At 45.1% G+C, this 26,655-nt stretch overlaps 1 protein-coding gene across 1 annotated transcript in view; it reads left to right on the top strand.

The window, feature by feature from the left end:
• Positions 1-26,071, top strand: part of LOC115312865 (retinol dehydrogenase 12) — a 105,696-nt gene extending 79,625 nt beyond the window's left edge. Inside the window, exons 4-6 of the mRNA XM_029971805.3 lie at positions 16,261-16,455; positions 23,498-23,607; positions 25,874-26,071. Of these exons, the coding sequence (XP_029827665.3) occupies positions 16,261-16,455; positions 23,498-23,607; positions 25,874-26,071 (503 nt within the window). The remainder of the gene's footprint in view (positions 1-16,260; positions 16,456-23,497; positions 23,608-25,873) is intronic.
• The last annotated feature ends 584 nt before the right edge of the window (positions 26,072-26,655 follow it).

Below are 26,655 nucleotides of genomic sequence, written 5' to 3'. Positions count from 1 at the left end.
ACGAACTTGGGATAGGGATATGAGTGCACGGTGACATCCTGACGTACCTTAGACGCATCGTTTAACTACAATTCATATTCCCTATCAGAGGAGTTTACTATAAACGAACTTGGGATAGGGATATGAGTGTACGGTGACATCCTGACGTACCTTAGACGCATCGTTTAACTACAATTTATATTCTCTATCAGAGGAGTTTACTATAAACGAACTTGGGATAGGGATATGAGTGGACGGTGACATCCTGACGCACCTTAGACGCATCGTTTAACTACAATTCATATTCCCTATCAGAGGAGTTTACTATAAACGAACTTGGGATAGGGATATGAGTGTACGGTGACATCCTGACGTACCTTAGACGCATCGTTTAACTACAATTCATATTCCCTATCAGAGGAGTTTACTATAAACGAACTTGGGATAGGGATATGAGTGTACGGTGACATCCTGACGTACCTTAGACGCATCGTTTAACTACAATTTATATTCTCTATCAGAGGAGTTTACTATAAACGAACTTGGGATAGGGATATGAGTGTACGGTGACATCCTGACGTACCTTAGACGCATCGTTTAACTACAATTTATATTCTCTATCAGAGGAGTTTACTATAAACGAACTTGGGATAGGGATATGAGTGGACGGTGACATCCTGACGCACCTTAGACGCATCGTTTAACTACAATTCATATTCCCTATCAGAGGAGTTCACTATAAAGGAACTTGGGATAGGGATATGAGTGGACGGTGACATCCTGACGCACCTTAGACGCATCGTTTTACTACAATTTACATTCTCTATCAGAGGAGTTTACTATAAACGAACTTGGGATAGGGATATGAGTGTACGGTGACATCCTGACGCACCTTAGACGCATCGTTTAACTACAATTTATATTCCCTATCAGAGGAGTTTACTATAAACGAACTTGGGATAGGGATATGAGTGGACGGTGACATCCTGACGCACCTTAGACGCATCGTTTAACTACAATTCATATTCACTATCAGAGGAGTTTACTATAAACGAACTTGGGATAGGGATATGAGTGGACGCTGATGTAGGGCGCCGAGCGCCAAGAAGAGAAGAAGAGGAGCGCAAGGTCGGGGAGCGCGCGACACTGGACAGAGCGTGCAGCACGGCCGACGATCTCGGTGGGGTACCAAAGCAAAGCCTCCGAACATATCGCTCATACCGTTAGATATTGCAAAGTGTAAATAGTGTAAATAAATGTGTAGGACCTACACTTGGTCCCTACATATTTATTTACACGTATTTCTACGCAGGGACGGCTCTAAAAGATCGCTTCAACAACCATACACCGGCCCGCATAAGGTACTTACAAGAGAAGCCAAGACTTTTACAATTGACTACAATGGTCGCCAAGAAACTGTTTCCATTGACCGCCTAAAACCCGCTCATCAGGAACCGCTTGGTAATCCAAACCATGCCATTCAGACTTCCGCCATTCCCGCTCGACCAACCACGGATCTCACCTGCCTCACCTCACACCGGTTCCCTCGACCTGATCAGAACCATACAGAACACCTCCGATGCACACAAGCACCTCAAGAATCCGACAGACCCAGCTCTGCTTATTCTGAAAACAACCGCAGAGACTGCGGTCAGCTTGGATCAAGACTATCAAACTCTCCGCCACACACGACAACCATTATTCGCCGCAACCAAACAAACACAGGCGATTCTCTCCCAGCTCTAACTCGCCAAGTGACGTGGTGTTTACCGTTATCGTACGGTCATGCTAGTAGCGCAGGAGAGAGAGAGGGGAGGGAGAGTATTGTAGGGCGCCGAGCGCCAAGAAGAGAAGAAGAGGAGCGCAAGGTCGGGGAGCGCGCCACACTGGACAGAGCCTGCAGCACGGCCGACCATCTCGGTGGGGTAAAAAAAAAAACGCCTCCGAACATATCGCTCATACCGTTAGATATTGCAAAGTGTAAATAGTGTAAATAAATGCGTAGGACCTACACTTGGTCCCTACAGTGACATCCTGACGCACCTTAGACGCATCGTTTAACTACAATTCATATTCCCTATCAGGGGAGTTCACTATAAACAAACTTGGGATAGGGATATGAGTGTACGGTGACATCCTGACGCACCTTAGACGCATCGTTTAACTACAATTCATATTCCCTATCAGAGGAGTTTACTATAAACGAACTTGGGATAGGGATATGAGTGGACGGTGACATCCTGGCGCACCTTAGACGCATCGTTTAACTACAATTCATATTCCCTCTCAGAGGAGTTCACTATAAACGAACTTGGGATAGGGATACGAGTGGACGGTGACATCCTGACGCACCTTAGACGCATCGTTCAACTACAATTCATGTTCCCTACTAGGGGAGTTCACTATACACGAACTTGAGATACGGATATGAGTGGACGGATAATAAAGAGAACGCACATAATAGCCACGGCAGTGGTCCCACCTCCTCGAAGTAGGTTGTGTTTAAAAAGGCACTCAGCATTGGGGGACGCTTTGTTGGCATTTTTAGAGGTCATCCAGCTCAGTTTATTTCCTGTCCTGTTCTCTGCTTATCAGTGCTCGTTTACAGACGGTGTTCGCGAAAGCTAGAAGTGACGGACTGACGACAAAAAGAAACGAAACAAAAGAAAACCTTGACATTTTGCCGCAGCGGGGTCAAATATACAACAAGCAAAACAAAAATTATTTTTCTTTCCTTTTCGTGTATCCACTTCTCTTCTTTTTTTTTTTTTGTCATTTTCTTGAAATTTTAATCTGCATTGTTGTCGTAGGTCGTTTCCCGGTCTGCGCTTCGCCTCAGGGTGGTATCTTTAGCCGTGTTCCTACTGTGCCCGTCGTCTTGTCGCGCTTTTTAATCATTATGAATCACCAACTTGCCAAACTTTCTCCCCTCGTTGGCATCTTTACTTCCGTAAAACCACACCTTTCGTTTGAGGATTTTTTGGGGGGAAACTTTGTAGAAACAAAAGGCGACTTTGGGAAGGCGAGGGGGAACCTTCATTGTACGAAGTTTGGGCTGAAATATGAGTCACAATCGGAAAAAAGGCGATGTTTTCACGAGCTCAGTCAAAGTCACCGTAGCTAATAGGAGTTAGCAACAGGATTTGGCTGCTCGAAGAAATGTTCACATTTGCCCGTGCCACGCCCACGCCCCTTCATACCGAAAAACTCGGAAAATGGCGGGATATCAAGAATATATTTAAGATAACGAGTACAAGATACTCGGAAATGTATTTAAAATAGAGTATCAAATACTCTCGATCAAAGGTATTTGCAAGATACAAAGATACTTAAAAAAGTATTTAAGATACAGTATCTTGAGTATTTGAGATACGCACAGGTCTGAGTCATATTTGCATCAAAATAGAATAACCTCAAATCTTTTTAGAGCCTAGCTCTTAGGGGCCCGTTTCCAGCCTGAGCGGCGTGGGCGTCGCCGTCGCCGTCGGCGTAACCGCGCGTTGCATGCCACCTGTTGCATGAAATAGGTTGCATGCAACCTGTTGCATCCTGTGCACCCTGTTGCATGCAGCTCAGAAAAACTGCATCAAGTTGCATGCAACCTGTTGCATCTTACAAAAAACGCCTCAACGTCGGCGTCGGCGTAACCAAGGCCACCCCAAGGTAACGTGACCCCCAAGGTCACCCCAAGGCCACGTGATTTCCCGAGGTCCCGTGACCCCTCCCCCAGGGTCACGTGACCCCCAAGGTCACGTGATACCCAAAGTCACGTGACTCCCCAAGTCACGTGACCCCCGATGACGTCATCAGTGACGTCACCGATGACGTCACCGGCATCCGCATCGTCATCTTCATCATTACTGATGACGATGCGATGACACCATCATCACTGATGATGTCACCGGCATCCGCATCTTCATCGTCATCATCACTAATGACGTCACAGGCATCCGCATCGTCATCGTCATCATCACTGATGACGTCATCAGTGACGTCACTGATAACGTCATCGGTATCCGCATCGTCATCGTTACTGATGACGTCATCGGCATCGGCACCGTCACGTGACCCCCCAGGTCACGTGACCCCCCAAGGTCACTTGACCCCCCCAGTACCCTTCCCTCCTCCTCCTCAAGAGCTGCGCTCTAATTCGGCGTAACAGGGAGTTGTAAACGGCTTTCACTTTTTTGATGCAAACTCAAGTCGTATATTCCTTCTTTTCTTTTTTTAATTCAACAATTCTGTAAGTTTACCTTTTATCATTTGTTCTCCGCAACCCGTTTGGCGCTACTAAATGTTTAAAATATCGGTGCTACCTGTGGGCTATGTGACTCGTTTTCTTTGTAATTATGCTAATTGAACAAGATAATGCGTATAATGTAATATTTCGTGCTTATAGCCCAAGCTAAAACGATATGCATACATGTTGTGAATGCACGTTATACACTATTTCAGTAAGAATAGAGCAGACGGGTGGTCGCATGAAAATATTTTTATATATTTTTTATTCTTTCTCCTCAATAAATACATATTTTTCTACTTCTGTGACACGCGCACACGCCCAAACAAAAACACTAAAGGCCCTGTCACACTGAGCCAACAGTTGGACCACTCTATCTGGCAACGCGAGGAAGTCGTGTTCCCGGTGACCCTATACACGTCGCGGCAACAAAACAGTCGGGAAACATGTTGTTGCCGGTCGGACACCGTGTTGCCCGATTTGTTGTCCAACCGCCCTGTCACACCGCGCTGACGGCGGGGACAACACGGGGAACACTCCGCCATCTTGATTGTTTACCTTCGTTTGTGTGCGGCGCGGAGTAGCTAGAATTGTAACTCTACAAAGTGCTAGTGCGTTTGAAGGGCCAGTAATCACCACGGTACGACATCAACCAGTGACTGTGACTAGAAAACTTCACACGGGGAGTATTTTCCGCCCTTTATTCTGTCAAAATGTTCATCATTCGTTGACAAAGTACGTAGCCGTAACTGAGGAAACTGTGATCGCTGATAATGTTCAAGATTGACGCTACCGTATTGAGTGTTTCTGCCCGGTTTTTTCTTTCATGCAATTCCTATTTCTACTGTAAAATTGAGTTAGCACCGGTCGTACCCGAAGGCGTCTTCTGTAGCGTGGTGCTGAGCTGAACTGACAGTGCTTAAAACTGCGACACCGACACGATCGGCCTTCATAACAATCGGGGAATAAATATTTTTCACCGCTGTCTTTTTGCCTACCGCCCGCTATGTGATCGTTTCATTCCCCAAAACGTGCTGGAGACTTTGGAAACAAATCGGGTGTCTGGTAGCGGCTGTTTCACAGTTTCAAGCATCAACAATCATGGTCAGAGTGGTCGTTTTATTGCTTCCATGTATTAATAATTGCTTTCCTGGATTATTTTTATTATACTGTATCAAGGGGTGAGTAGGCATGCCATTTTATTTCACTTGCAGTAATGTGAGCTGGTCTCTCGGCGGTTCCAATTTAAACACCAGTCTCAACATTCACGACCGTAGCTGTGACCATTTCGACATTCGCTTTTCGTAATTACGCAGTAAAAACATTGATCAAATTATTTTAGCTGCACACAAGCCTTATATATTGTTAAATAAAGTTTTCCGAGTCTTTATTTGAGTAAGACGTTATTGATAGGGAACTAACTCTGCCATCGAAGCTATCTGTGTTGTGTTGCCGGCACGAAATTCGCTTAGCCAGCGATCAGGGAAACACACGTTGTCCAACATGAATTGCTGCTGTTTTTGTTGCTAAAAGCTGTCATAACGAGGCAATATTTAAGTTGTCGTCCATGTTGTGCTGCTGTTGGCACGAGGTGACAGGTTTGTCGGTCAACAAGGGGAGTGAGCAACGAGTTGCCCGACTGTTGGACAAATTGTTGTGTTGCTGTTGCCGTCGGGTTGCCGCATTGTGACAGGGCTTTAAGGACTGCGTACTGTTGCTAGACGGGAAGGGGGGGCGGAGGCGTGCAAAGCTAGAACGCCCACTGATAACCCCAGTGTATACATGATGCTTCAAAAACATACCTAAGAAGATATAGCTGCAGTTATTCGGGATAACTGCAGCTTGACAGTGATAGCATAAGAATTCTGTACGTGACTCGCCTACAGACATAATGCGCCCGCTTCAAGTCCCTCTACTGTTAAGAAAATAGTGCATCGTCTGCTCCGCAAGATTCCCACGTCGACCAAGATGGTTTCAGGTGCGAACAAAGAGAGAGAAAGAGCCCGATGCTATTCCAGAAAACAACATTGTCTCGTTGTGGCAAATGTACTGGCGTTACTTTGCGCGATGAGTAGAAACGACCTCGAAGATTTTCTGTACTTTGTGTCGTCTACCGTCTATACCGTCTAGACGGTTGCTGGGACTATTCGCTCGACTAAGTGGGCAATTATACATTGTGACGAAATTCACACCTCGTCACACAGAAACCACCGCAGACTAAAATGAATCCCGGCACGACATATTGATGTAAACACGGGTAGCTAAGAAGCAGAAAAATCCCCCCGAGAAGCTATCACCCCTCGGCATCATTGGCGTTATCACGTGAACTGCTTTATTGAAAACGATTGTTCGTAAAACCGTGACGTCACTGATGTCAAGGAAACAAGTGGAAGTAATTTGCTGGCGGAATGATATAAACTAGAAGTGCCGGGAACTTCTTTCGCTCCTAAGGTTCAAAGTTTTAAGATCAAACCAATGGATTTGAAAGGTTCGAAAGCGTTTAAAAAATGCGCGCTCCTAACAAAATATTCGACGATTTTCAAACTTTGGCATATTTGACGCTAAGAAATTCGATTGTTTTCAAACTTCCAAACTTCCTCCGCTAAGAGGTTTGACAGTTTTCAAACTTCTGACTTCATAAGGGAAAACATTATCTTAGCTTCTCGGAGTGTTAATAGCCAACCGGCAACGGCCAGATGGTGCCAGCAGTGTGAGAGCGCACGGTTATACCCTGTCTCGTTGTAACTTGGCAAAGGGTGAACGATAAGCCCCACATTGCGTGCCGAAGGCTTCGAAATGCGTGACGTATACGAGCGCAACGCACACATATTGGAGCATGACGCAGCGAAAAGCCTGATACTTCTTCGGAGTTGAGGCGCGCTCCGGAGATACGCAGTCATGTTCCAATTGGCCCGCCAGGGCCGCGGCTTCCGCTCTACTGGCACGTTACGCGAGCACGGCTTCCTGGGATGCCCAGTATTTCTTGCTTCAGACACTAGGCCAAGCGGCGCCACCAGAGTAAAAGCTCACGTTTGAACAATGCAGCCGCCACTCCCGGGGGTACCCAATATTTCTTGTTTCAGTCGCTAGATGGCGCCAAACCAAACAGCATTGCAGGTTGCCTATACCTTTGAAAACCCTACATCTTATTTGGGAATATTTAACTGATGAAAAGCTAGCCATTTGAAACGCTCAGAAGCTTCAAAAACATCAGGGATGAGAGTTTTTTTTAAGTAGATAAAAGCCCCTAAACGTCAATTTCATTATAACAATTATCTTGTCCGAAGAAAAACAGACTTAACTTAGCCATTGGGTTCTTCCGACAATACTCTCCTTGTGTGACTGCAGGCTTTTTTTACAGATAACCACAACGAGTGACGCTCGAATGCTTCTTGTTGCGCATGGAAGGCCGTCTCGGCCGACAAATGGCATCGTCAAGGCGGATGCAGACAAAAAAAAAATCCCTATAAACAGTCATAATGTAACACCTCAGACTGTGGTGCTGAAAAATTAAGAAACTTTCAAGTCGAAGGAAACTTGGGCAACGGTATGAGAACGTTTCTTACTGTTGCGACGTTCTCCTTCTTGCCCTTTTTTTTACTTGAAAGTTTCTTCATTTATCCGCACCACACTCTCTCGTGTTATAAAATGATTAAATACCACCAGTTTGGCTGCAGATTTACTGTTATTCTATTGTAAAAGTTTTCTGCATTGCAAATTTAAACAAAATGTTCGGAATATATTTTTGTGACATTGCTCGTTTGCAATGATAAGTATGTGCATTTACCCCTATGAATTTAGGACATATGCACCTTTCCAGAGATTTTAATAATAATGATAATACTAATAATAACAATAATTACACAAATAGCCACAAACATAATCATCATTATCATAATTTTTTTTTTTTTTATTCCTGGGCCCATGGAATCCTGCGAGGGAAAAATGTTATGTTAATTTAGCCGTAGAATATGTTTGAGGTACGATAGTACGCTGAAGAGCGTGATCGCGCATGTTCGAAATGCCTCCCACAGCTCAGTAGACTAAGCAGAGCGTTTAAGGCGATTATTATAATGGTCTTTGGACGTGTAGTTGTTTCACAGGACGAAATGGTGTGTCCATTTCTGCCTGACGAAGCCTTGTTACCCATTTACATCACTCAGCAGGCAACAACAACGAAACAGTATCAAAGAAACAAACAGCAAAGAATCAAAGAAAAAAAATCTAATACTACAACAATACGTATGCAGGAAAAACGCAAGGACATCTTGTGTACAATGCTTGCTAAAACGTTATACAGGATTATAGCACCCAATAATACGTTAGGCACATTCTTAAATCAACTAGAAAAAGTAAACGACATGGTGAAAACCTTACATTGTGAAACATAACAGAAGTTACCACTTCATGTCGTTTTTCAAGCTGTGGTTGGAGCCACAGCCCAGAGAACCTCAATAAAGGCTGGGTGTTTCCTTCGAACATAAGGTACGAAGTATGTCAATTGATGAGTTTCATAGTTTGTCGTTGTCCGAGGTATTATGGCTTATGAACCATCTCGTTGGCCTTGTGGCGTACTACTAGGAAAGAATGAGCCGAAAAATGTGAAAGGTGACGGTTTATCTCGTTGTGACCTCAATGCTTAGCTAACAAAATCGTGTTTAGAAAAAACAATTAAAACAGTAAAAAACAACGACGTTGTGTGGTTTATTATCTCAAGGCGTTTAGTACAACGTATTGCTATTTTTTTTAAGAATATAATTGCGAGAAGTTGACAAAGACACCCGACATCCGACCCACTTCGTATGTACTGTAATTTGGTTCTGCACAAAAACAGACGCGAAGCGTTTCTGCACGAAACGAGCACGTGACCTCGGGATCGATCATCGAATTTACGTTACCGACGACCTGTCGATGTGAATACTGCGGCCCATCTTTTCGGTCCCGGCGTCGGTTGCTATGGTTGTTTCTTCGCATAGTCGCCTTGGCCTCTTCGCCTGTCTTCCATCGTTCGTGACGAAGAGATAAGATGAGCATAGACCTTCATTGACAGCCAGGAGTGAATGCGATTGGCCGCGTCCTACGTCATTAGCGCACTCTAAGGACGCATTAAGTCTCTCTTCTCCACAAAACGAGTGGTCGAAAACGTCGGAAATTAACTGGACCCGTCCAAGAGGTGGTCGCAAACGTTGCCGTGCATGCAAACTTGGGGTGTTACGCTTCGCGTGACTGCGATGCCGGGAACGCCTCTACTACGACTGGTCTGTTTAACGTCATTTTCCGTCCAAGTTTTGAAAGGGGTTCCAAAGTGGCAACAAATGGCGTCACAAAAGCCCGGAGTCTTGTGCTGTCGGATGTCGCAATCTTGGCTGTTGGTCCTAGAAATGCTGACGAAATGCTGGCGAACGTGTCACTGTTAGCACAGCGTCGCAACTCCTGGCTGTCGAAAGTATTCCGTTGTCCGACAAGTTGAAGAGCGACCTGCAGTAGAACAGGCCTCTGCCACATTTACCAGTGCTGCTGTGACGCCCCCAGGATCGCGGCGACAGCATGGAACTTCTATGACGTCATCAAACGGAAATCGAGGAACCATTTCCTTGGGTGCGGTAAACAAGCCAGGCGGAGGCGCGTCCCAGGCACCCTGCATCAGACTTGGACGTAGTTCAACTACTCTTACTCTACTCAAACTTCTGTAGTTTAATTACTTTTCCGAGTAGCTTGGTAACTTTCAATTACAACTTTATTTAGGTAATTAGTTGTTTAATTTAACTACGTTTTTCAGGTAACTTCTGCTCAAATTACTAACTGCTTTCGAAATCTAGTGCTAATTTTGCTTATCACAAAACTTTGAGTGCAGAAATATATAAGACGCCGCCAGATGAGGTGGCATTCCCGAACAAGGGGCCCTCTGATATTCCGTTCCCACGTACTTATACTCAGCAGCCATAGAAACTGCATCACAGGCGTCCTTGGGCCAAGGCGAAAACATAACAACGGCGCGCACGGAAGCAGGAAGAGATGCTTAACAAGCCTTGGTCGGGTATTGACCATCCGGTAACGCACGCAGGCGCCGGTCCTCCAGTTGCAACCGCGAAAGACGGAGACACTCCGAGGGTCGTTGTTCTTTTCATGTTGTCTGACTTTAGTTAGTTCTTACTCGAGCGGTGGGTTCCACGGGAGACGCCACTGGAATGACCTCGCAGCTGGGCCCCTGTTCCCATGGTCGCCCCTTCGTCAGCGCATCCTCCCTTGCAAAGCCGGACTCGCCCGCGCACAAACGCAGACACAGGTAATCCGTTCATGGGAGCACGTTCCCGCGTCCAGCTGCAACTGTACGAGCGCCGATGCTTGTTCACGTAATCCTTCGTGTCCTTCCGACCTTCCACGCCAGGGAGACCTCCTCTTTATTGGAAAAGCTTTACTTGTCAGGCGCGTCACGATACCGTAGTCGTCGGTAAGGATTGCGAGTCACCCTTAAGAGATCGTTTTGTTGGACCCGGCGCAAGCGGCGAAGTATACTTCGTAGCGTAGCACCACTGCAACGAGACGCGCAGCCGTCAAGGATGATCTGATCGTCGTGGCGCGAGGCTTGATCCCTTGACTCGTAACGTCGTGGGAATAAAGAGATAAATATAAAAATTCATAACAATCTCAACTTAGCGAATAAAAAAAAACAGGAGCAGAGTTTGTTATAAAAGAACCTCTAGCCGCGGCAAACCTCACATGCTTCGTCATGGACACCAAAGATGCCGACACTCGCTTACCCGACCCCGCACAGCCTATTTCGGAAATTCAACGCTGCCGTTCCATCCAGCGCCAGAGTGTAAGGACTTTTTAGCTTGTCTGGGGACGTCTTTAGGAGCAGGTGGGGAAACTATCCGATAAGAATTTTTAAAGTCAATCGCTTCTGCGCGCAAATAAACTATATTGGTGAAAACGCAAGCCATAAAATGACTGCATTTATTTTAGGCTCGCAGGTTTTTTTACGGATCAAAACTGCTGTTCATTTCGCTACCTCAGAAATATAAAAAAAGTAACTTCGAAAGTAACTTCAAGAGTAACTCGCTACTTTTTACAGTAGGTAATAGTTTACTTAGTTACTATTAGAAATGCGTATTTTCTACTCTACTCCAATTACTTTTGGCGTCGATACTTAGTAACTTAACTTAACTACCTTTTTTGAGTAATTTGTACATGTCTGCCCTTCTGCCCTGCATAGAGTGACTGTCTGGAGAAAACTCTTTATACGTGGCTTGCATATGACGTCATTTCCGATGACCTCCAGAAAAAAGGGGAACAAGGAGCTCCCCTCTTATCAGGAGCCTCCCGGATTTGCACAGGCGTCGCTATTCTCCTCCCAGAAGATTAACCTGTCACTCAAAATTCTTACAAAAGCAGCTTCCCTCTCCTCCTTTTACATGGTGTTCAAAAGTATGCGATGTGACGTCAGTGCAAGGAGCCTATTCGCGACTCCAGCGACCTATAGACCTTCCCAAAAAGAGCGCTCTGGCCGCCGCCATTTTGCGAATCGAGCGACCCCCATCAGCCAGAAATTTCTGGCACCCGCCTGAGCTGTGGAAACCCGGTCAGCGTGACTCCCCACCTGCATTTTACATTCGGAGTTCGCCGGCTTTTCTTGGAAGTTTTTACTTTATTTGCCTGTTTAGGATGCTTACCCTTTGTGTGTTATCTTCCACTGTGGGAACCAGGGAATAGTCCAAGGCACGTAGCCTAGTCGGCCTTCGCAGGAAACGAGCGAAGAGGGCGAACGTCAAGCAGCCCGCGACGTAGGCAGTTCGACGTTCTTGGAGGATTATTTCCATAGAGATAATCTCCAAAAAGCATTCCCGGCTATGTTCCGGGTCTTCGCGAAAAATAGCTGATAGGGTCGGGTCCGGGTTTTGGTGACGGAATAGACACGTTCGTTCATTTGCTTCGAAGCTGTGCGAAAAAACAGCTCTCTTTTAGATGTTCCCCAAAGCACACCGGATTCCGTCCGATTGTCGTGAAGGGACTATCGGCGATCGTCGGCACTGTATATTGGACATGCCGTGTTATTCGAGACCTTTCTCAAGTCCTGTTCGGATAACGCGGCACCGTGGGGTACGTACAATATATTTCGATTGATGATACTGGTTGAATTTCATGTTGTAGGTGGGGAATATCCATGCAGTTCGGATATCCTGTGTAGTCAAATATTTTCGACGGCTAAGACCTTCGCAAATTGACACAGCTGAGTGTACGGTGCCGTAAAAAAAGTCAACATAAAATAAACAAATCTTCCAGTTGCATTTTTTCTGTCACGCACGGACTCAACAAAACAGCTTTCATTTCTTCGTTTTTGTTCCCCAAGAATAGTACCATGCATTTTTAAAAATCCCGAGAAATTCTATTCGCCACAGAACGCGGCAATTTCGCCTCCACAGCGTCCGGAAGTGCGCCTACGCAGGCTGCCTACAGCAGCCTGCGTAGGCCTACAGCTCAGCGCAGTCGGGCAACACTGACGTACCCTCTCAAAACCAGGGACGCCCGCTATAAGTCGCTTCGTTCGAGACTGCCGCTGGAAAGGTCTATAGGGGGCACCACCACCAAACAAACATGGCGGCTGAGTCCAGGTGGCGTCGGCTCGGCCGGGCCGCCTGAACAGATGGCGCGTTCAATTTAACAGATTTTCTTCTGTTTTATACCCATTTTTATATGTATTTGAACTGAGACGGTTAAGTGTAGCCGGCGCACATAAACTTGCAAAGTATAGTTTTGTTTTCCCGGTATTGTTTGTTCTTTTATGTCAAACTCGTTTCGGAGATTTCGTTCAAAACCGAAACTATGAGCTCCGGAGAGACGGTAATAGACTCTAATCAGTTTTGATCAGCTAAAGAAATCGGCGGCGACTACAGGATTGTTCCACCGAGAGTAATTTTCAGCTAACTTGCATGCCTCCACCATGCGACGTATCTGTCCGCGAAATCGAGCTTTTGTGCGTATTTGCATTTAAGAAACAGCTCCAGTTGTCTGCTCGGTCAACAACACAGGCTGCAGGAAAATTACGAAAATTAGGCAAGCGCATCTTGAGCCAAGGACTATGTTATCCCGGCGGCACCCCGCTAAGCAGCTGATACTCGTATTTCGATTCAGGTTTTAGTAGCAATCGAGAAGTCATTTTGACGAACGGGTTATGTATTATATTACGTACTATGTCCCACCAAAGCGATATTAGTATATTCTTCGGCTTGAAAAATGAGCTTAGTCGACTAGCTATTAGGTGAACTGCTGAGTAAAGGTATATTTGACAGACAGAGAGATACTAAATAAACTTAGCCAAATGGTTCTAGCCGGCAGCACGAAGACAAACTGAACAGAGTCTTTATCGGAGATTCACGCAGAACCTCTCTGGGCATTGAACTTTGCTTCGAATCCTGAACGGAGAAAATGAGTGTTTTTTGTGGCCGGTCAACTTGAGCAATGTAGACGTATATTGATGCTGGCTTCGACGTGGGTATAATATAAATATTGGAGGCGCGATAGATCAAAATGCCGTGACAGCTTCTAACGTTGCGAGACTCGTCCCCCACCTTTTGAAAACAGATAATTTCCCTCATTCATCATTTGCAGCGAGCACGTTTTCCTGAATCAAGTAATTGCGAAATCAGCCCAACTCCTTCATTTTGGTTCAGAGGCTTTTTCGCCGAAAAGCAGCCAAGGTGAATAGCCAACGCACCGAGCGGCGTGTTGCAACATTGGTGTTCCCTCCAGTGAAACACCTCGTCTGTCGTTCTCAGTCCACTTTTCTACATCCTTATAAAGAAACCATTTATCAGTTCAAAGTTTTTTAGACAACCGTCGAGGAATACCGCTGTCTGGGGGGCCGCCACAAAAGGCATCGACATGCCTGACAAGGCGACAGCCCCCCGCCCTTTCCACGGCCAGAGAAAATGAAAGACTTAGATGACGAAAACTACTTGATCGTGAAAGATCAAGCATAAAATCCCATAAGCGGTACAGAACACTGTATACAAAGAGAAAAACAATGAACTAAAACCAGACTCTCCCCTACGTAAGACAAACAACAACGAGGCACATCAATTTTTATGCCTGCACAAACATGACAAACAAAGGGGCCACAAACAACAACATAGTGCAGCCAGCCAGCCATCTCTGGTTGGCTGGCTGCCAGTCGTCACATTGAATGCGATTTGAAAAAGACAAGAAATCAAAACGTGTTTCCGTGATTCCTCCTTACCCAAGAAATCGAAAGCACGCGACCGTGTGTTGTGGAGTAAACGGGTTTTCCAACACGTGATGGAAGGAAACAATCTACTGAGGCTTCACCACACTAATGAACACTCAGGAAAACTTAAGAAATTTTCGGACCTTCGTGAAATTACACTGCTTGCCACCGCGCCGACAACACGTGTTGGCGAAAGCCACCAGAGACGCTGAGGGGCGCGGAGCGACCTGGTCCGGCTGGTTTTCGGTTTTTCCGCTTGGTGGCGTCCGTTTTGCTGGAGTCGCGAATATAACGGTTGCATGAAATGCTTTTTCACTTCCGGTGAGGCGCGTCCGGCCACGTTGATGATGTCCACCCTTTTCTTCATGAGCTGGCATGTAGACGATAAGTTATTAGCATTTTTGTTTTGTGCAGTATAATTTTCACAAGCATGGCAAGTCGACGACAAAGCTCAGAACGACCGGGGACATGTTTGAAGCGCACTAAACCGTGCTCACTCTGTTTTTTTGTTTTTCAATTTAACCGGCGGCATTTTTGAAGCCATTTTGGCCGCAAACGGGTAGACTTTTCTTATCACAGGCTCGTCTTATATTTAAGTGAGGACTGTTACGCATAAAAATCCACCACCAGGTGATGCATCTTTCTCTTGCCGAATACTCAGGCTGACCCAGTCGGTCACGACTCGAAAAAGCTCGGCAATCTGGAAAACGCCTTTTCAGAGCATAGAACAACATGGGGCTACAGTTCATCAGCATGGTGTCCGGCGAGATTTCGAGCTGGCGGTGCGTCACGTAAAACTGCCCAATGCGTCGAGAAGCCAAAGGAGAGGAGGAGCCGAGCTCTGGTTGGAACGATTAGTGGGTAGACTTAAAGCTTGCCGCCTTTGTCTCCACTGCACTTGTCGAACGCGTTCGATTGCGAAAGCTCAACGTCGGACGCCAGCGTTCTGCGTTTTAACGCGTTCTACGACCGCAGTGGAGACAAAGGCTGCCAGCTTTAGGTTTACTCACTAATCGTTCCAACCAGAGTTCGGCGTTCTGAGATCCCCACGCGCTTTCGTCTTCTCTCTTTTGTGCTTGCTTTACAATTCACAAAATCACATTATATTTCACGTACGGTTTTACGAGCGGAGAAGCTGCAGCATTTATGATTTCGTAAAAGTGTTCTCCATTAACAATTCACAAGTCAGGTGTACCTTGAGTTCCCTTTCCACATACTTTAGACAACCATGTGCCCATGTTGTGCGTTATCGAGTAAATAAAAAATGAAAGACATTTATAATTCCCCTGTAACGCCGAATCCGAGCGCAGCTCTTGAGGACGAGGAGGGGAGGGTGCGTACGTCACGTAACGTCCCCATGACGCCCTCGCGACGTCGCGTGTAACGTCACGTGGGTAAAATTTTAACCCTAAATTTGGCGGAAAAAAGTTTCACGCTAAATTTAGCGGGAAAATTGTGACGTGTGACGTCACACCTGGCGTTACGTGTGACGTCATTTTGAGAAACGTTTCATAATGCAACGCGCGGTTCCGCCGACGCCGCTCAACCCGAAAACGGGCGCATGGGAGCTGCGCTCTAAAAGTGGATGTGCATAAAAGTGGGTGTTCATACCCACAGTAACATCCATCGCTGTCACTTCTTCCACTGTGACGAAAAGCTTTAGATTTTTTGTTTCCGCGTAAGTTCACCCAACTGGCCCTCTGGATTCTTTTGTAACATTGTATTTCTCGGCGTAGAATTTCAGCGGAGAGATTTCTTTTAAATACTTTGCCCGTCTTTGACTTGCCCTCATTCCAGCCCGGTGAACATTTCGCAGGTTTGCTGAAGGCGAGCGCCCCGTCCAGAGTGATCAACGTGTCCTCGATGCTGCACCTTCTCGGCAGTGCAGAGCGCTTCGACGACAGGGCGCACGGGACACATCCCGTGGCAGACCCGTTGGCCGTCTACTGCGACAGCAAACTGGCCCTCGTTCTCTTCACGAGAGCACTTGCGGCGACACTCAGCGACAAAGGCACTTCTACTCGTATTTTCTATTCAACTCTAGATTCAGATGACCACGGGTGATCGCCATAAATAGACGATCTTAGAATCGACTTAGAATCGACTTGAGAACCCTTTTAAAGGAGTCCTTCGTACAGGCAGAGTTGGTCACGGTGCACCACAAGGACCCGCGATCAATCGGCGCAATGTATGCGTTATGCGACGTCGCTGAGACGTTTGACGGCTCTTGAATGTCCTTGCCAATGGCTCTGCCACATCGGTGAAGGGCTGTCTAAACCAGGTTATTATCCGGTTTCCAAAAGGCAGGAGGCGGATATTTTTTGCGAGGTTCGGATCCCGGTGCGAGTCGGAAGCGTGCGGTCTTATTTCAACGACGCAGTCAGCGCATCGGCGACCGAGGCGGCCGAAGAAGTGGCGAGAAGCGCCCTAAACCTCCCGCTTTAGTCCGATCCATCCTGAAAAACGGCGGCCGGGACCGTCCATTTGGTCGCGGAAATCTTCGGGTGTGTGTGGACGACGCACTGGCAGCGGGCGTAGGGTTTGAGCGGGATAGGGAAAAACGCACACCAGTGGCCACGGGCGGGAGAAGAAGAAAAAGCCTGATATTTCGTCAAAGACCTAAAATACTCACCGAAAAAACAATGAATCGGTGAAACAAAATACCCCCCCCCCCCCCCCCCCCCCCCAATTTTAGAAAATATAAACTCCGAAAACACGGGAATTGAGTTATAAATTATAGATAGGCGATACGTTTTTATAGAATAGCTCGTTGATTTGATGTTACAAATTCCTAAATACCTACACTCTACCTCAAAACCGGAAGTATTTATAGACCATTTGCACCCAGGGTGCGAGCCTATTCTAACTTACAAAAGAAAGGGCGAATGTCTATTTTACTTAGAGGGACACTGAAGAGGATTTGAAAGTTATATTCGATGATTGAAATGGGAGTTACCGATTTACCCGACAACGTTGACCAAGGTTCAATATAAACTGGCACTTACGTTTTGATTGAAAATGGGCGATACGGAGGCTCACGGGTGTAAATAATCGTGGGCACGAAAAATATTTTCTATTCCTTTCCTGTCGGCCCGTAGGGCGGAGGATGTGCGGACCTGGTTGCGAGCAAGCAGTCGCGTAACGCTCATTGTAATGTTCACAAGTATTACTTTGAAAACACTTCATCGTAAAACTTGCTTTATTAGGTTGCGGTTTTTCAGCTGAAATCATAGCACTGGCCAGGTGGCGCGAGCCGCCGCCCATTTAAAAAGGTTCAGCTGAATGTATTCGTTTATTCATTTAAGCACCACTTGGAGGGGCCGTGTGATGGTGAGATCGGAAGGGCCGGTGTTGAAGTCATGAGGGCAGAAGCGATCCCACCATTCAAACATTTAAAGAGTGGGATATCCTCTGCACGTCTACAGCAGCTCCACCTTGCGCTCCTCCTGAACGGTCGAGAGTGGAGAAGAAAGAGTGCCTCTCAATCACGGAGTGAACTTTCGGGGCTGTTGCCGACCTACAAGTGACGTTTCACTGTGCAGGCTAAATCGCTGGACAGCTATCGCCCTTGTTGCATAGCGAGCAATCGTTACACTTGCCCTTCTAGCCCACCTTACTCGCGCACCCAGGAGTCGTGCACAGAGAGCACAGGAGCCCTTCCCAGATAACAACCGCTACAGCGATAGCCACGAGCAAATGTTTCTCTATACTACGATGCGACGAAAAAAGTAGTTTAGAAAAAGACGCCGGAAAACCTGGTAATGGGCCGCCTCAGTGCTTCGAGGCAAAGCGCCGGCTTTCGGATCTCCAATCGACGCTTTCTAATCTCGACCAAGAAGCCCCCAATCTGACGAAGGTCCACTTCGTTGAAGGCGTGTAACCGATCGGGTTCCACGTTAAAAGATCCCAGGTGGCCGAAACTGATCCCCAGTCACCCGCTGGGGCGTGCCAACTGCCATTTGCTACTTCGACATGTGAAACCCCCAAATTGTACTTTCTGCTTAAACCTTTATATATTGCGAGAGTGGAACTAAACCAGAGCACCGCACCATTTAAAGCCGTAGCAGGTGATCGACCTTGATGCATTTTGCTCAATTACACTCTTCGAAGCGGCAGCGCCCGCTGCCGTCTCGAAGACCACGCTTTTGTGAACCTTTACTGAAAGGCCTCTATACTTTGTCTCGTCCTATGATGAACTAAAGGCCAAAGCCACCGGCCGCCAGGTCCAATAACATTCCACGCTATACTAGGACACGCTTTACATTGATTAGGGGTGAACGAATAATGCTTGAATCCAAAAGCACCGCATCATTTCTATAGCTTTGACGCTGCAAAGAGCCTATACGTCGTGGCTTTCTTTCCATGTAAAATTGTTGAGTCACTCAGTGCTATTCGATTTGAACCACTGTCCACCCGTCCCCTCATCAGTGATCCGAGACGATACGTGCATCGACGTGGAATACCGCACAATTTCTAATCCGCTTGTGATTGGATCTGGTGGTACGTAGCTTTTGCCTTTAGTCCATCGTAGGGTGAGACGAAGTATAGGGCGGCACGAAATTTCTTCTAGCCGTGATTGCGGTGGGGTGCTCTGCTAGAACGTTTAAGCAAGACCTTCACCACTGTAGCTATCTTCTGGTGATATATCTCTTTTTTGTGTGTGTGTGTGTGGGGGGGGGGGGGGGGGTTACGGTGTAGAAATATTTTGGTAATGAAGGATTAAAAACAATAGCGTTTTATTTCACCAAAGGGAAGAAAAAGGAATTTGTTTCTTCGAGGCGTTTCTCATGGTAATATACCCGAGGGTTCTCCAGCCAGTGATTTGCAACATTATTCGGTAACTATAGCTTTTTTGAATCCTATTAACCGCGCTCAACGTCAACAGCATCGATAATTTCTAGCTAATTATTATTATTAAACAGTCAGTCTTAATGGCCTTTTACTTCTTGCCCATGCACCGACACATTCTTTACACAAACAAGACCGCTTTTCCCACATCAGGTGTGGACACTGCGCGTGCTCACAAACCAAACTCAGGAGGAGTGAAGCGCCGGCGCTACAATTTGATGTAGCCAATGGAGCCTCGCCAAAACTACATTATTATGGACCACTTTGTCTTTTTTTTTTTGGTTTGCTATCACCATCTAAACCGACTACGCGCAGAAACAAAAGGCTCGAGGTACAACTAAGCATTTGTTATGAGTTGTAAATGCGAAAGCACGCACACCGCTCTTCGTTTTTTTTTTTTATCTCCGGCGTACAACGCGCTGACCTTGGGCATGGAACGGTGGAGCTGCTGCCTCGCGGACACGCAGCGCCATCGGGTGAGCGATCGTTCAAACTGTCGTGTGCCTTGCGGCGCGAGGAAGGAACAGACAGCAACGTAGTTCCCAGCAGAACGAACCCCTTGGTTTATTTCATGCGCCTTATATATTGCCACGCGCCGTACAAGTGATAAGGGGCGAGCGAACCCGGTGATCAGCGATAACACAACATTGTGATAACACCGCCAGGATGACACCACACAAACTGACGCGCAGCGGCCAATGGCAGCCTCGTTGACGCGTGCCAGCCAATGGGACCGAAGTGTAAAAGGTGCCGCTGGATAGTTTTGCGCGTGGTTTAAGGTGCCGTTTTGCATGCTTTCAAAGCTGATGGCGTCGGCGCCCTCCATGAGACAGGTAATGATTTCGCATTAAAACAAAAAAAGAAACGCAGGATCGTGACGCGTGCGCTGTGCGTGATTGCATTAGTCGACCATAGCAAACGTACAAAGACAACGAGCGTCGTGACGGTGCGCTTTTTCGCGCTGCTTGATTGCCGCCTCAGGAGCGTCGGTGGCGGTCGGACTTGAAGTAACAACTACTGATAGTAATTAACAGTATTCAAGCCCGCAACAACACAAACAGTCTGCTAGATTTTAGCATCTCAAAGGGCCTGAACCTTTAAACCAGGGACCCAAACCGTAACCGAAACCAAAAACCGTTTAGGAACAAGTTGTTCAGTAACCGAAACCGGAATAAAACCGTTATTTCAAATTGATAAAAACCGTAACCGTAAATTATTTACCGGTAACCGATATTAACCGATATGAACCGAAAAAGAAAAAAAATATTAGTTTTTCCTCAAGAATGACATCGAGAAGGGACGTTGAAATGTCGTGGCCATTCTACAGAGTTACCGTCAGCGAGTGGTGCATCTGGTAATACATTTCTGTTCAATCTAAGCTTAGGATTAAGAATTCAGTGGTCCAGCTCATAATGAAAAGCCTCTATTTCTCAATCTGCCACACTCCTTTAATTTCTACTTGAAATCGGTGTGTATTAATTAATAAGTAACAATTTTGAGATGTCCATCCAAAGCGGTTCTATCAAAACTACCGATGTTCCTTACCTTGCATTGGCCAGTACGAAGAAACGAGGTAAATTGACCATCATGCAGAGCTGTCGGAAAACAAAGCCTAATATTCATTTCGTCTGAAAGTTGTCGCGAGTGACGATTTTAGAACGACACAGAAAGAAAGCAAAAATATCAGAAGTTTTACATTGACGTTTTGTATAAAGTCACTGACACACCCACACAAACATACACACACACATATATATATATATATATATCCTATCTTTTTCCGTCCGCACTTTTTTTTTCTTATGTATAAAAGTACACGTTTTTCTTGCGTCACAAAATCGGACACCGAGAAATGTGCGCTTCTATAGCCACATGCATTTGTTTGGAAATAGCAAACACGACTAGAGTGTAACATTGCACAACAACAAAGACTAGGGAAAGGAACGAACAACACATGGCATGTTTATAGGCTTTTGGTGTTGTTTGTTCCTCTCCTTAGTCTTTCTTGTTCTGCGCTATTGCATTTACATTATGTTTGACTAGCACCAACTAGCCCAGCTCTCAATTTTAGTACTCTATACCACTTGGCAGTATTTCACTAGAGGAAGGTTATAGTTCTGTTCCCTCATTCATTATAGGCAAAGCCTCTTCTGCATATCTTAGGCTGCAACAAACTATAGCGACGAGAAGGTACGAATGCCTGTTCCAGCACCCAGTGGGAACTTTCTGGGGGTTGTTTACAAACGCTGCCGAACAACAAAGAAGCAATATTTATTTCTATTTTTATTATATAGAATGCGATAATCCCCGAGTAGCGGGGGTAACATGTATGCTTGCGTATCACAGTATATGATGCAAATAGATGTTGTGGACAAGCTTTGGATCTAGAAACGTGTGCACCTTTCGACCAATTAGAAGTACTAAGACGTTTTTGAGTTCCCCGTTATTCTGAATGTCCCGTTGTGGGATATCTGGGACTGTTCTAATCCGTTTACCATAAAACGTCTGTCTAGTATTTCAGTTACATGAGTTATTGGAGAAACAAAACAAAAAAAGCCGAAACCGTAAAAAACTTAAACCAAACTGATATCAGCAGGAAATGGTAATCGTAACCGCAGCCAAAAATTATATTTTTCGGTTTAAGTCCCTGCTTTAAACTCTTCAAAAGGTACACGCTACCAACAGAGACTTTCAGCAAGCCGCTGCCGCGTTCCGAGTACCGCACTACCGGAACCCTTCGAAGCATGCTTTTAAGCGCGCGCCCGGGTGCACCATGACCGCGGGGCACGCGCTTAAAAGCATGCTTCAAAGGCTCCGGTAGTGAAGTACTCGGAACGCGGCAGCGGTTTGCGAAAGGTCCCTAGGGACTTTTATCAAACCGCTGTCGTGTTTGGCGTGCTGAACTACCGGAGCCTTCAAAGCATGCTTTTAAGCGCGCGCCCCGCGGTCACGGTACCACGCGGGCGCGCGCTTAAAAGCATGCTTTAAAGGCTCCGGTAGTGCGGTACTCGGAACGCGACAACGGTTTGCTAAAGGTCCCTAGTGATATGAATTAGAATCAAATAATCGAATGTGACATATAGCCTACATTCTATACTATGTCACCTAGTTTTAAGTTACCTGCATCTATAGTCTATTTGACTCTGACATCGAAGTGCTTAGACAGCTTCTTTTTCGTGCAATTAAGTGCACGCTGGTAAGGCCGGGAAGCCACTGCTGAAATATAACTTCTATAAAACAGAAAGTGAAGAAATGCTTCAGAAATGCTCGTGCGCTTTGTGGGCACACAATTTCGTTAAATTGTCGGCGCATGCTTGTCGACAGTCGCCGCCAACACTTTATGCCACATAAGACAGACGACAGTGCATTGCATGTTCTTCACCTGCAGAGCATGAGCGAGAGGGTTGCATGTTCAAAATGTCTAAAATCCCCTCAACGCATCAAGGGTTATGCGAATTGGCTGGATTTTAGCAAATCGTTTTCGAATGCCTCATGTGCTTTCGAGGTGCGTTCCAAATGCGAGCTTCCGATAAAATAATTTTCCATAAAACACAATATGCTTCAACGCAACAGTGAAACGCAACGTTTACGCTCCCTGTTGTGCAATATGTTCCAAGAAGGCACATTTGCTGGCATAATTACTGACGACACGAATATCTTTATAGGAACCGTGATAATAAATAAATCTATTTACAACGGATGAGTGTTAAAAGAAGTCAGTATACCAGTAATGAAGTCCTTGGTTCTGTCCCTTCTTTTTCGTGTCCATGTAATTTTAGGTGCTTTTCCCAGTTAAAGATAAAGTTATTTGTTTTGAGTCATTACTGAACCCGTTTTCTGTGTTTAATTGTAATACAGATAAAGTAGAATTTTGTTCGTACGAACATTAAAACAATTGAGGTCGCGAATGACGGGCATATGCAAGCCAATCAAATTAGTAATCAGTCTAGCACTATGCCTAATTCCTACGCATTTTTATATCGACTTTTAATTCAACCTTCATGTTGGAGGATGTAGGTTTCAGACATATCAGTTCTTTATGAAGTTCATGAACAATATTCCTTTAAAGGTCATCTCATTCAATTCCACTCGGTTCTATGACGATTTAAAAAGAAGAAAATAAATTTTCATTTTTGCATTAAAGTAGCCCAGAAGCGTTCTGCCCCATTGCCGTCCTTTCAAATTGCGTAACCTTTCCTTCACAGGCGTGACTGTCAATGCTGTTCATCCGGGACTCGTGAGGACTTCTATCGCGCTGAACGCTCCCAGATTCATGGCATCCTACTTCTCTCTAGTTCAGTACCTCGGCGGGAAAGTATGCTTGTTTTACCTATGCATGGAGCAGATAAACGCTATAGAGCCGCTGACGACCTAAAAACCAGGTCGTGTCGAATCGTGAGCTTCTCATTTCCTATCCGCAGCAAATGAGATCGCGGAAGTAGCCGATCAATAAAGCGCTGCACGAATCTGAAACCAAGAAGTGTGTACAGGATGAGCCCCACCCGGCGATCCTTAAACTGTCAGCGACAATGGTACTGCAAGTGCCGTGCCGCATTCTCGGGTGAAACATGGTTCTCACATGCTGTACAATGAGAACCGGATTACTATTGCTTAAGGTGGGGATGAAGAAGCAAGAAATAAATGCATTTGCCAAAATACTAACTTAAAAAGCTGGAAATAACTGACACGTAAAAAGGTGTTGCGTGGTTGCTTTGTGAACAACGACCAGGATGTCCGAAACATGGCTAAGTAATTACTTCGGAATTGTATCTTCAATACTGATACCTTATATTGTTGGAAATTGCAATTCAGATAGCGATGAAAGATACGAGCGATAACGATACTTCAAACTTTGTCAAAAATAGTTCGATGCAACGTAAAAATTACATCTCAAATAATTGCCTCCGATTAGGCAAAGTATGGAATTTTGTTTTAGACTGGTTGACATATTTCTCAGCCAGGCCTTATTTTGTCCTTTGTATATCTTGCATTTTTGTTTCTCTAAAAACGCTTAAGCGTGTTCTCGCACTTTCATAAAACATTTGAAACTATCTATCGACATAGTTTTAGTTTTATAATCGTATAAGGTACACTTGCAGCGTCTAAGGAGTTTCGATCACCACCACTAATAGCAGCCTGACAAAATTTTTTTTATTGGTCATAATATTTTGCGTCCTTTGATGAAAGCTTATGAAAAAAATTAAAAATACTTGATACTGTCATTATATCTTTGTTGTCGCAGCAGTACTTTCTGGATTCTTACTGCGTTAGCTTTGTCTTAATTAAATGACAAGCTACGGCTCTTTTTAGAAAAAAGTAGTGTTAATCCGCTCACTGGCTTATTTTGCCTGCTATTTTTGTATGACGACCTCTAGATATCATTCGCATTTGATTCTCGCGTGCCATTTTCGTTTTAAAAAAAACTAAGTGCACTGTGTTTCACTCTAGGAGAAGGCAAACAAATTCTGAAGAATTAGCTATATACTTAGATAACGTGCAGTTGCTGCATGTTTCCTGTTACAAATATTTGGGTGTCTTGTTTGAAACCGATATGCATTGGAAGAATCAAATTAAAAACATAAGCACAAAACTTGCACACGGATGCTACACGCAGGCTCGGGAGTTTTTTAATTCGTCTATACTGCGCATCCTATACTTTGCATTTGTACATAGTCACTTGACTTACTGTATAGAGTCTTGGGGCAGAACATACACCACGTATTTAGAGCCACTCAGTCGATTGCAGGAAAGGGCTATGAGACTCATTACTTATTCTAGATATACCGAACCAAGTGGTCCTCTATTTCGATCAGTTGGTGTGCTGCCACTAGACCTCCTATACAACTTAAAAATAGCTGAAACAGTCTTTAAAATAATAAAAACTAACGACCCACTCCCATTACAGATATTTAAATTACCATCACGGAATACGAGAGCTGCAACAAATAATCTGTTTAATTTGCCATCTTGTCGAAATGTTGATGGAGAAAGGCTTATTGAATTCAATGGTGCCCTGGTATGAAATGATATCCCTACCGACATCAAATGTAAACCCAATATATTGCCATCCTTAAAGAAGTATTTAATTAAATTGCGAGCCAATGAATAAGTTCAATATCATGCCCTATACATTTTTTTCAATTAGTATATGTTGTTTTGTGAATACATTGATGTGTGCGTACATTTGTTTTGTTTGCCTGCCGCATTGTAAAGGTTATTTCTAATGTTGGACCCGCGACTAGCCTCCACGGCTATGGGTCCAAGCAACGATTGTGTATTTAAAAAAAGAATAACAAAGGAATAATAAAGGAAAGAAAGAAAGAAAGAAATGAAGAAAGGAGAGAGTTTGCGAGAATAGGATTCGAGTCAAAAACTCAGAGCCCTTCCTTCATTGGGCTTATGAGAAAACACGAGGTGACGCGGACTGTAAAACTTTATCTCCTTGGCTACCGTATCAGATTTTGTGAGGAAACTAAGAAAATTATCATCCGTTCGAACAAAAACAAAAAAAAAAAAAAAAAAGTTTCTTATTTATTTATTGGGCACAGTGTGAAGCTTGTTTTCGGTTCTGCTTGTTTTAGACTCCACTGGAAGGCGCTCAGACAGCCCTGTTCTTGGCTGTTGATCCCGTGGTTGGTCGAGAAACTGGGAAGTATTACTCGGACTGCAAGAAAGGCTGGGTCAGCCGGAAGGCCCTGAACTTCAAGCTGGCTCAGCATGTCTTCCGATGCTCGATGAGACTCGTGAACCTTGAAGGAACCGACACTCCTCTCCTCTAAATGGGAATAAAATGGATACGCATAAACCTGACAAAAATAAGTTTCGTCATTCTTTTCTGGATCGCATGCACCTTTGCATTTAATTGCATTATACATATAAACCTCTTGTTCAGTTACACAAGAACCAAGTTTCACGCGCTGCACCTACCTGCTTTTGCAGTGGTTACAGTTACAAACAAAGGAATTATCAAATATGGAACTTTATATGGGCATTCCGCGGCATTACATGGCTATACATTTTTAAAAACTTCTTAGCTGTGCATGTCGCATCTTGAAAACGTCGCATTTTGAACGTTTTACTTGGAGAAAGAAAAAATAAACAATAGATGCTTAAACAGTGCAAGAGTTGTCTGCCATGGGTCGACACTGGTTCACGTGGTGATGAAATATCTATGCGGTGAAGTTCAGCAGTTAGCCTGAAGTTTTAACGCACAATAGTGACATACGACCACAAGCCGGTAAGGTCCAAAAGCTTGGGGCCTCTGGGACTCTAAGTCGGTCCCTAGGCAGACTTGGGCTCGTTACTTGAAAAATGTAATGGATTACAATAACAAATTACAGAGCTTCAAATGGAATGGACTACC

The sequence above is a fragment of the Ixodes scapularis genome, unplaced genomic scaffold, assembly GCF_016920785.2.
Source record: "Ixodes scapularis isolate PalLabHiFi unplaced genomic scaffold, ASM1692078v2 PGA_scaffold5__190_contigs__length_132052651, whole genome shotgun sequence".
Classification (NCBI taxonomy): domain Eukaryota; kingdom Metazoa; phylum Arthropoda; class Arachnida; order Ixodida; family Ixodidae; genus Ixodes; species Ixodes scapularis.
The sequence above is the reverse complement of the archived record's forward strand: the minus strand, read 5'-3'. Positions and strand labels throughout refer to the sequence as shown.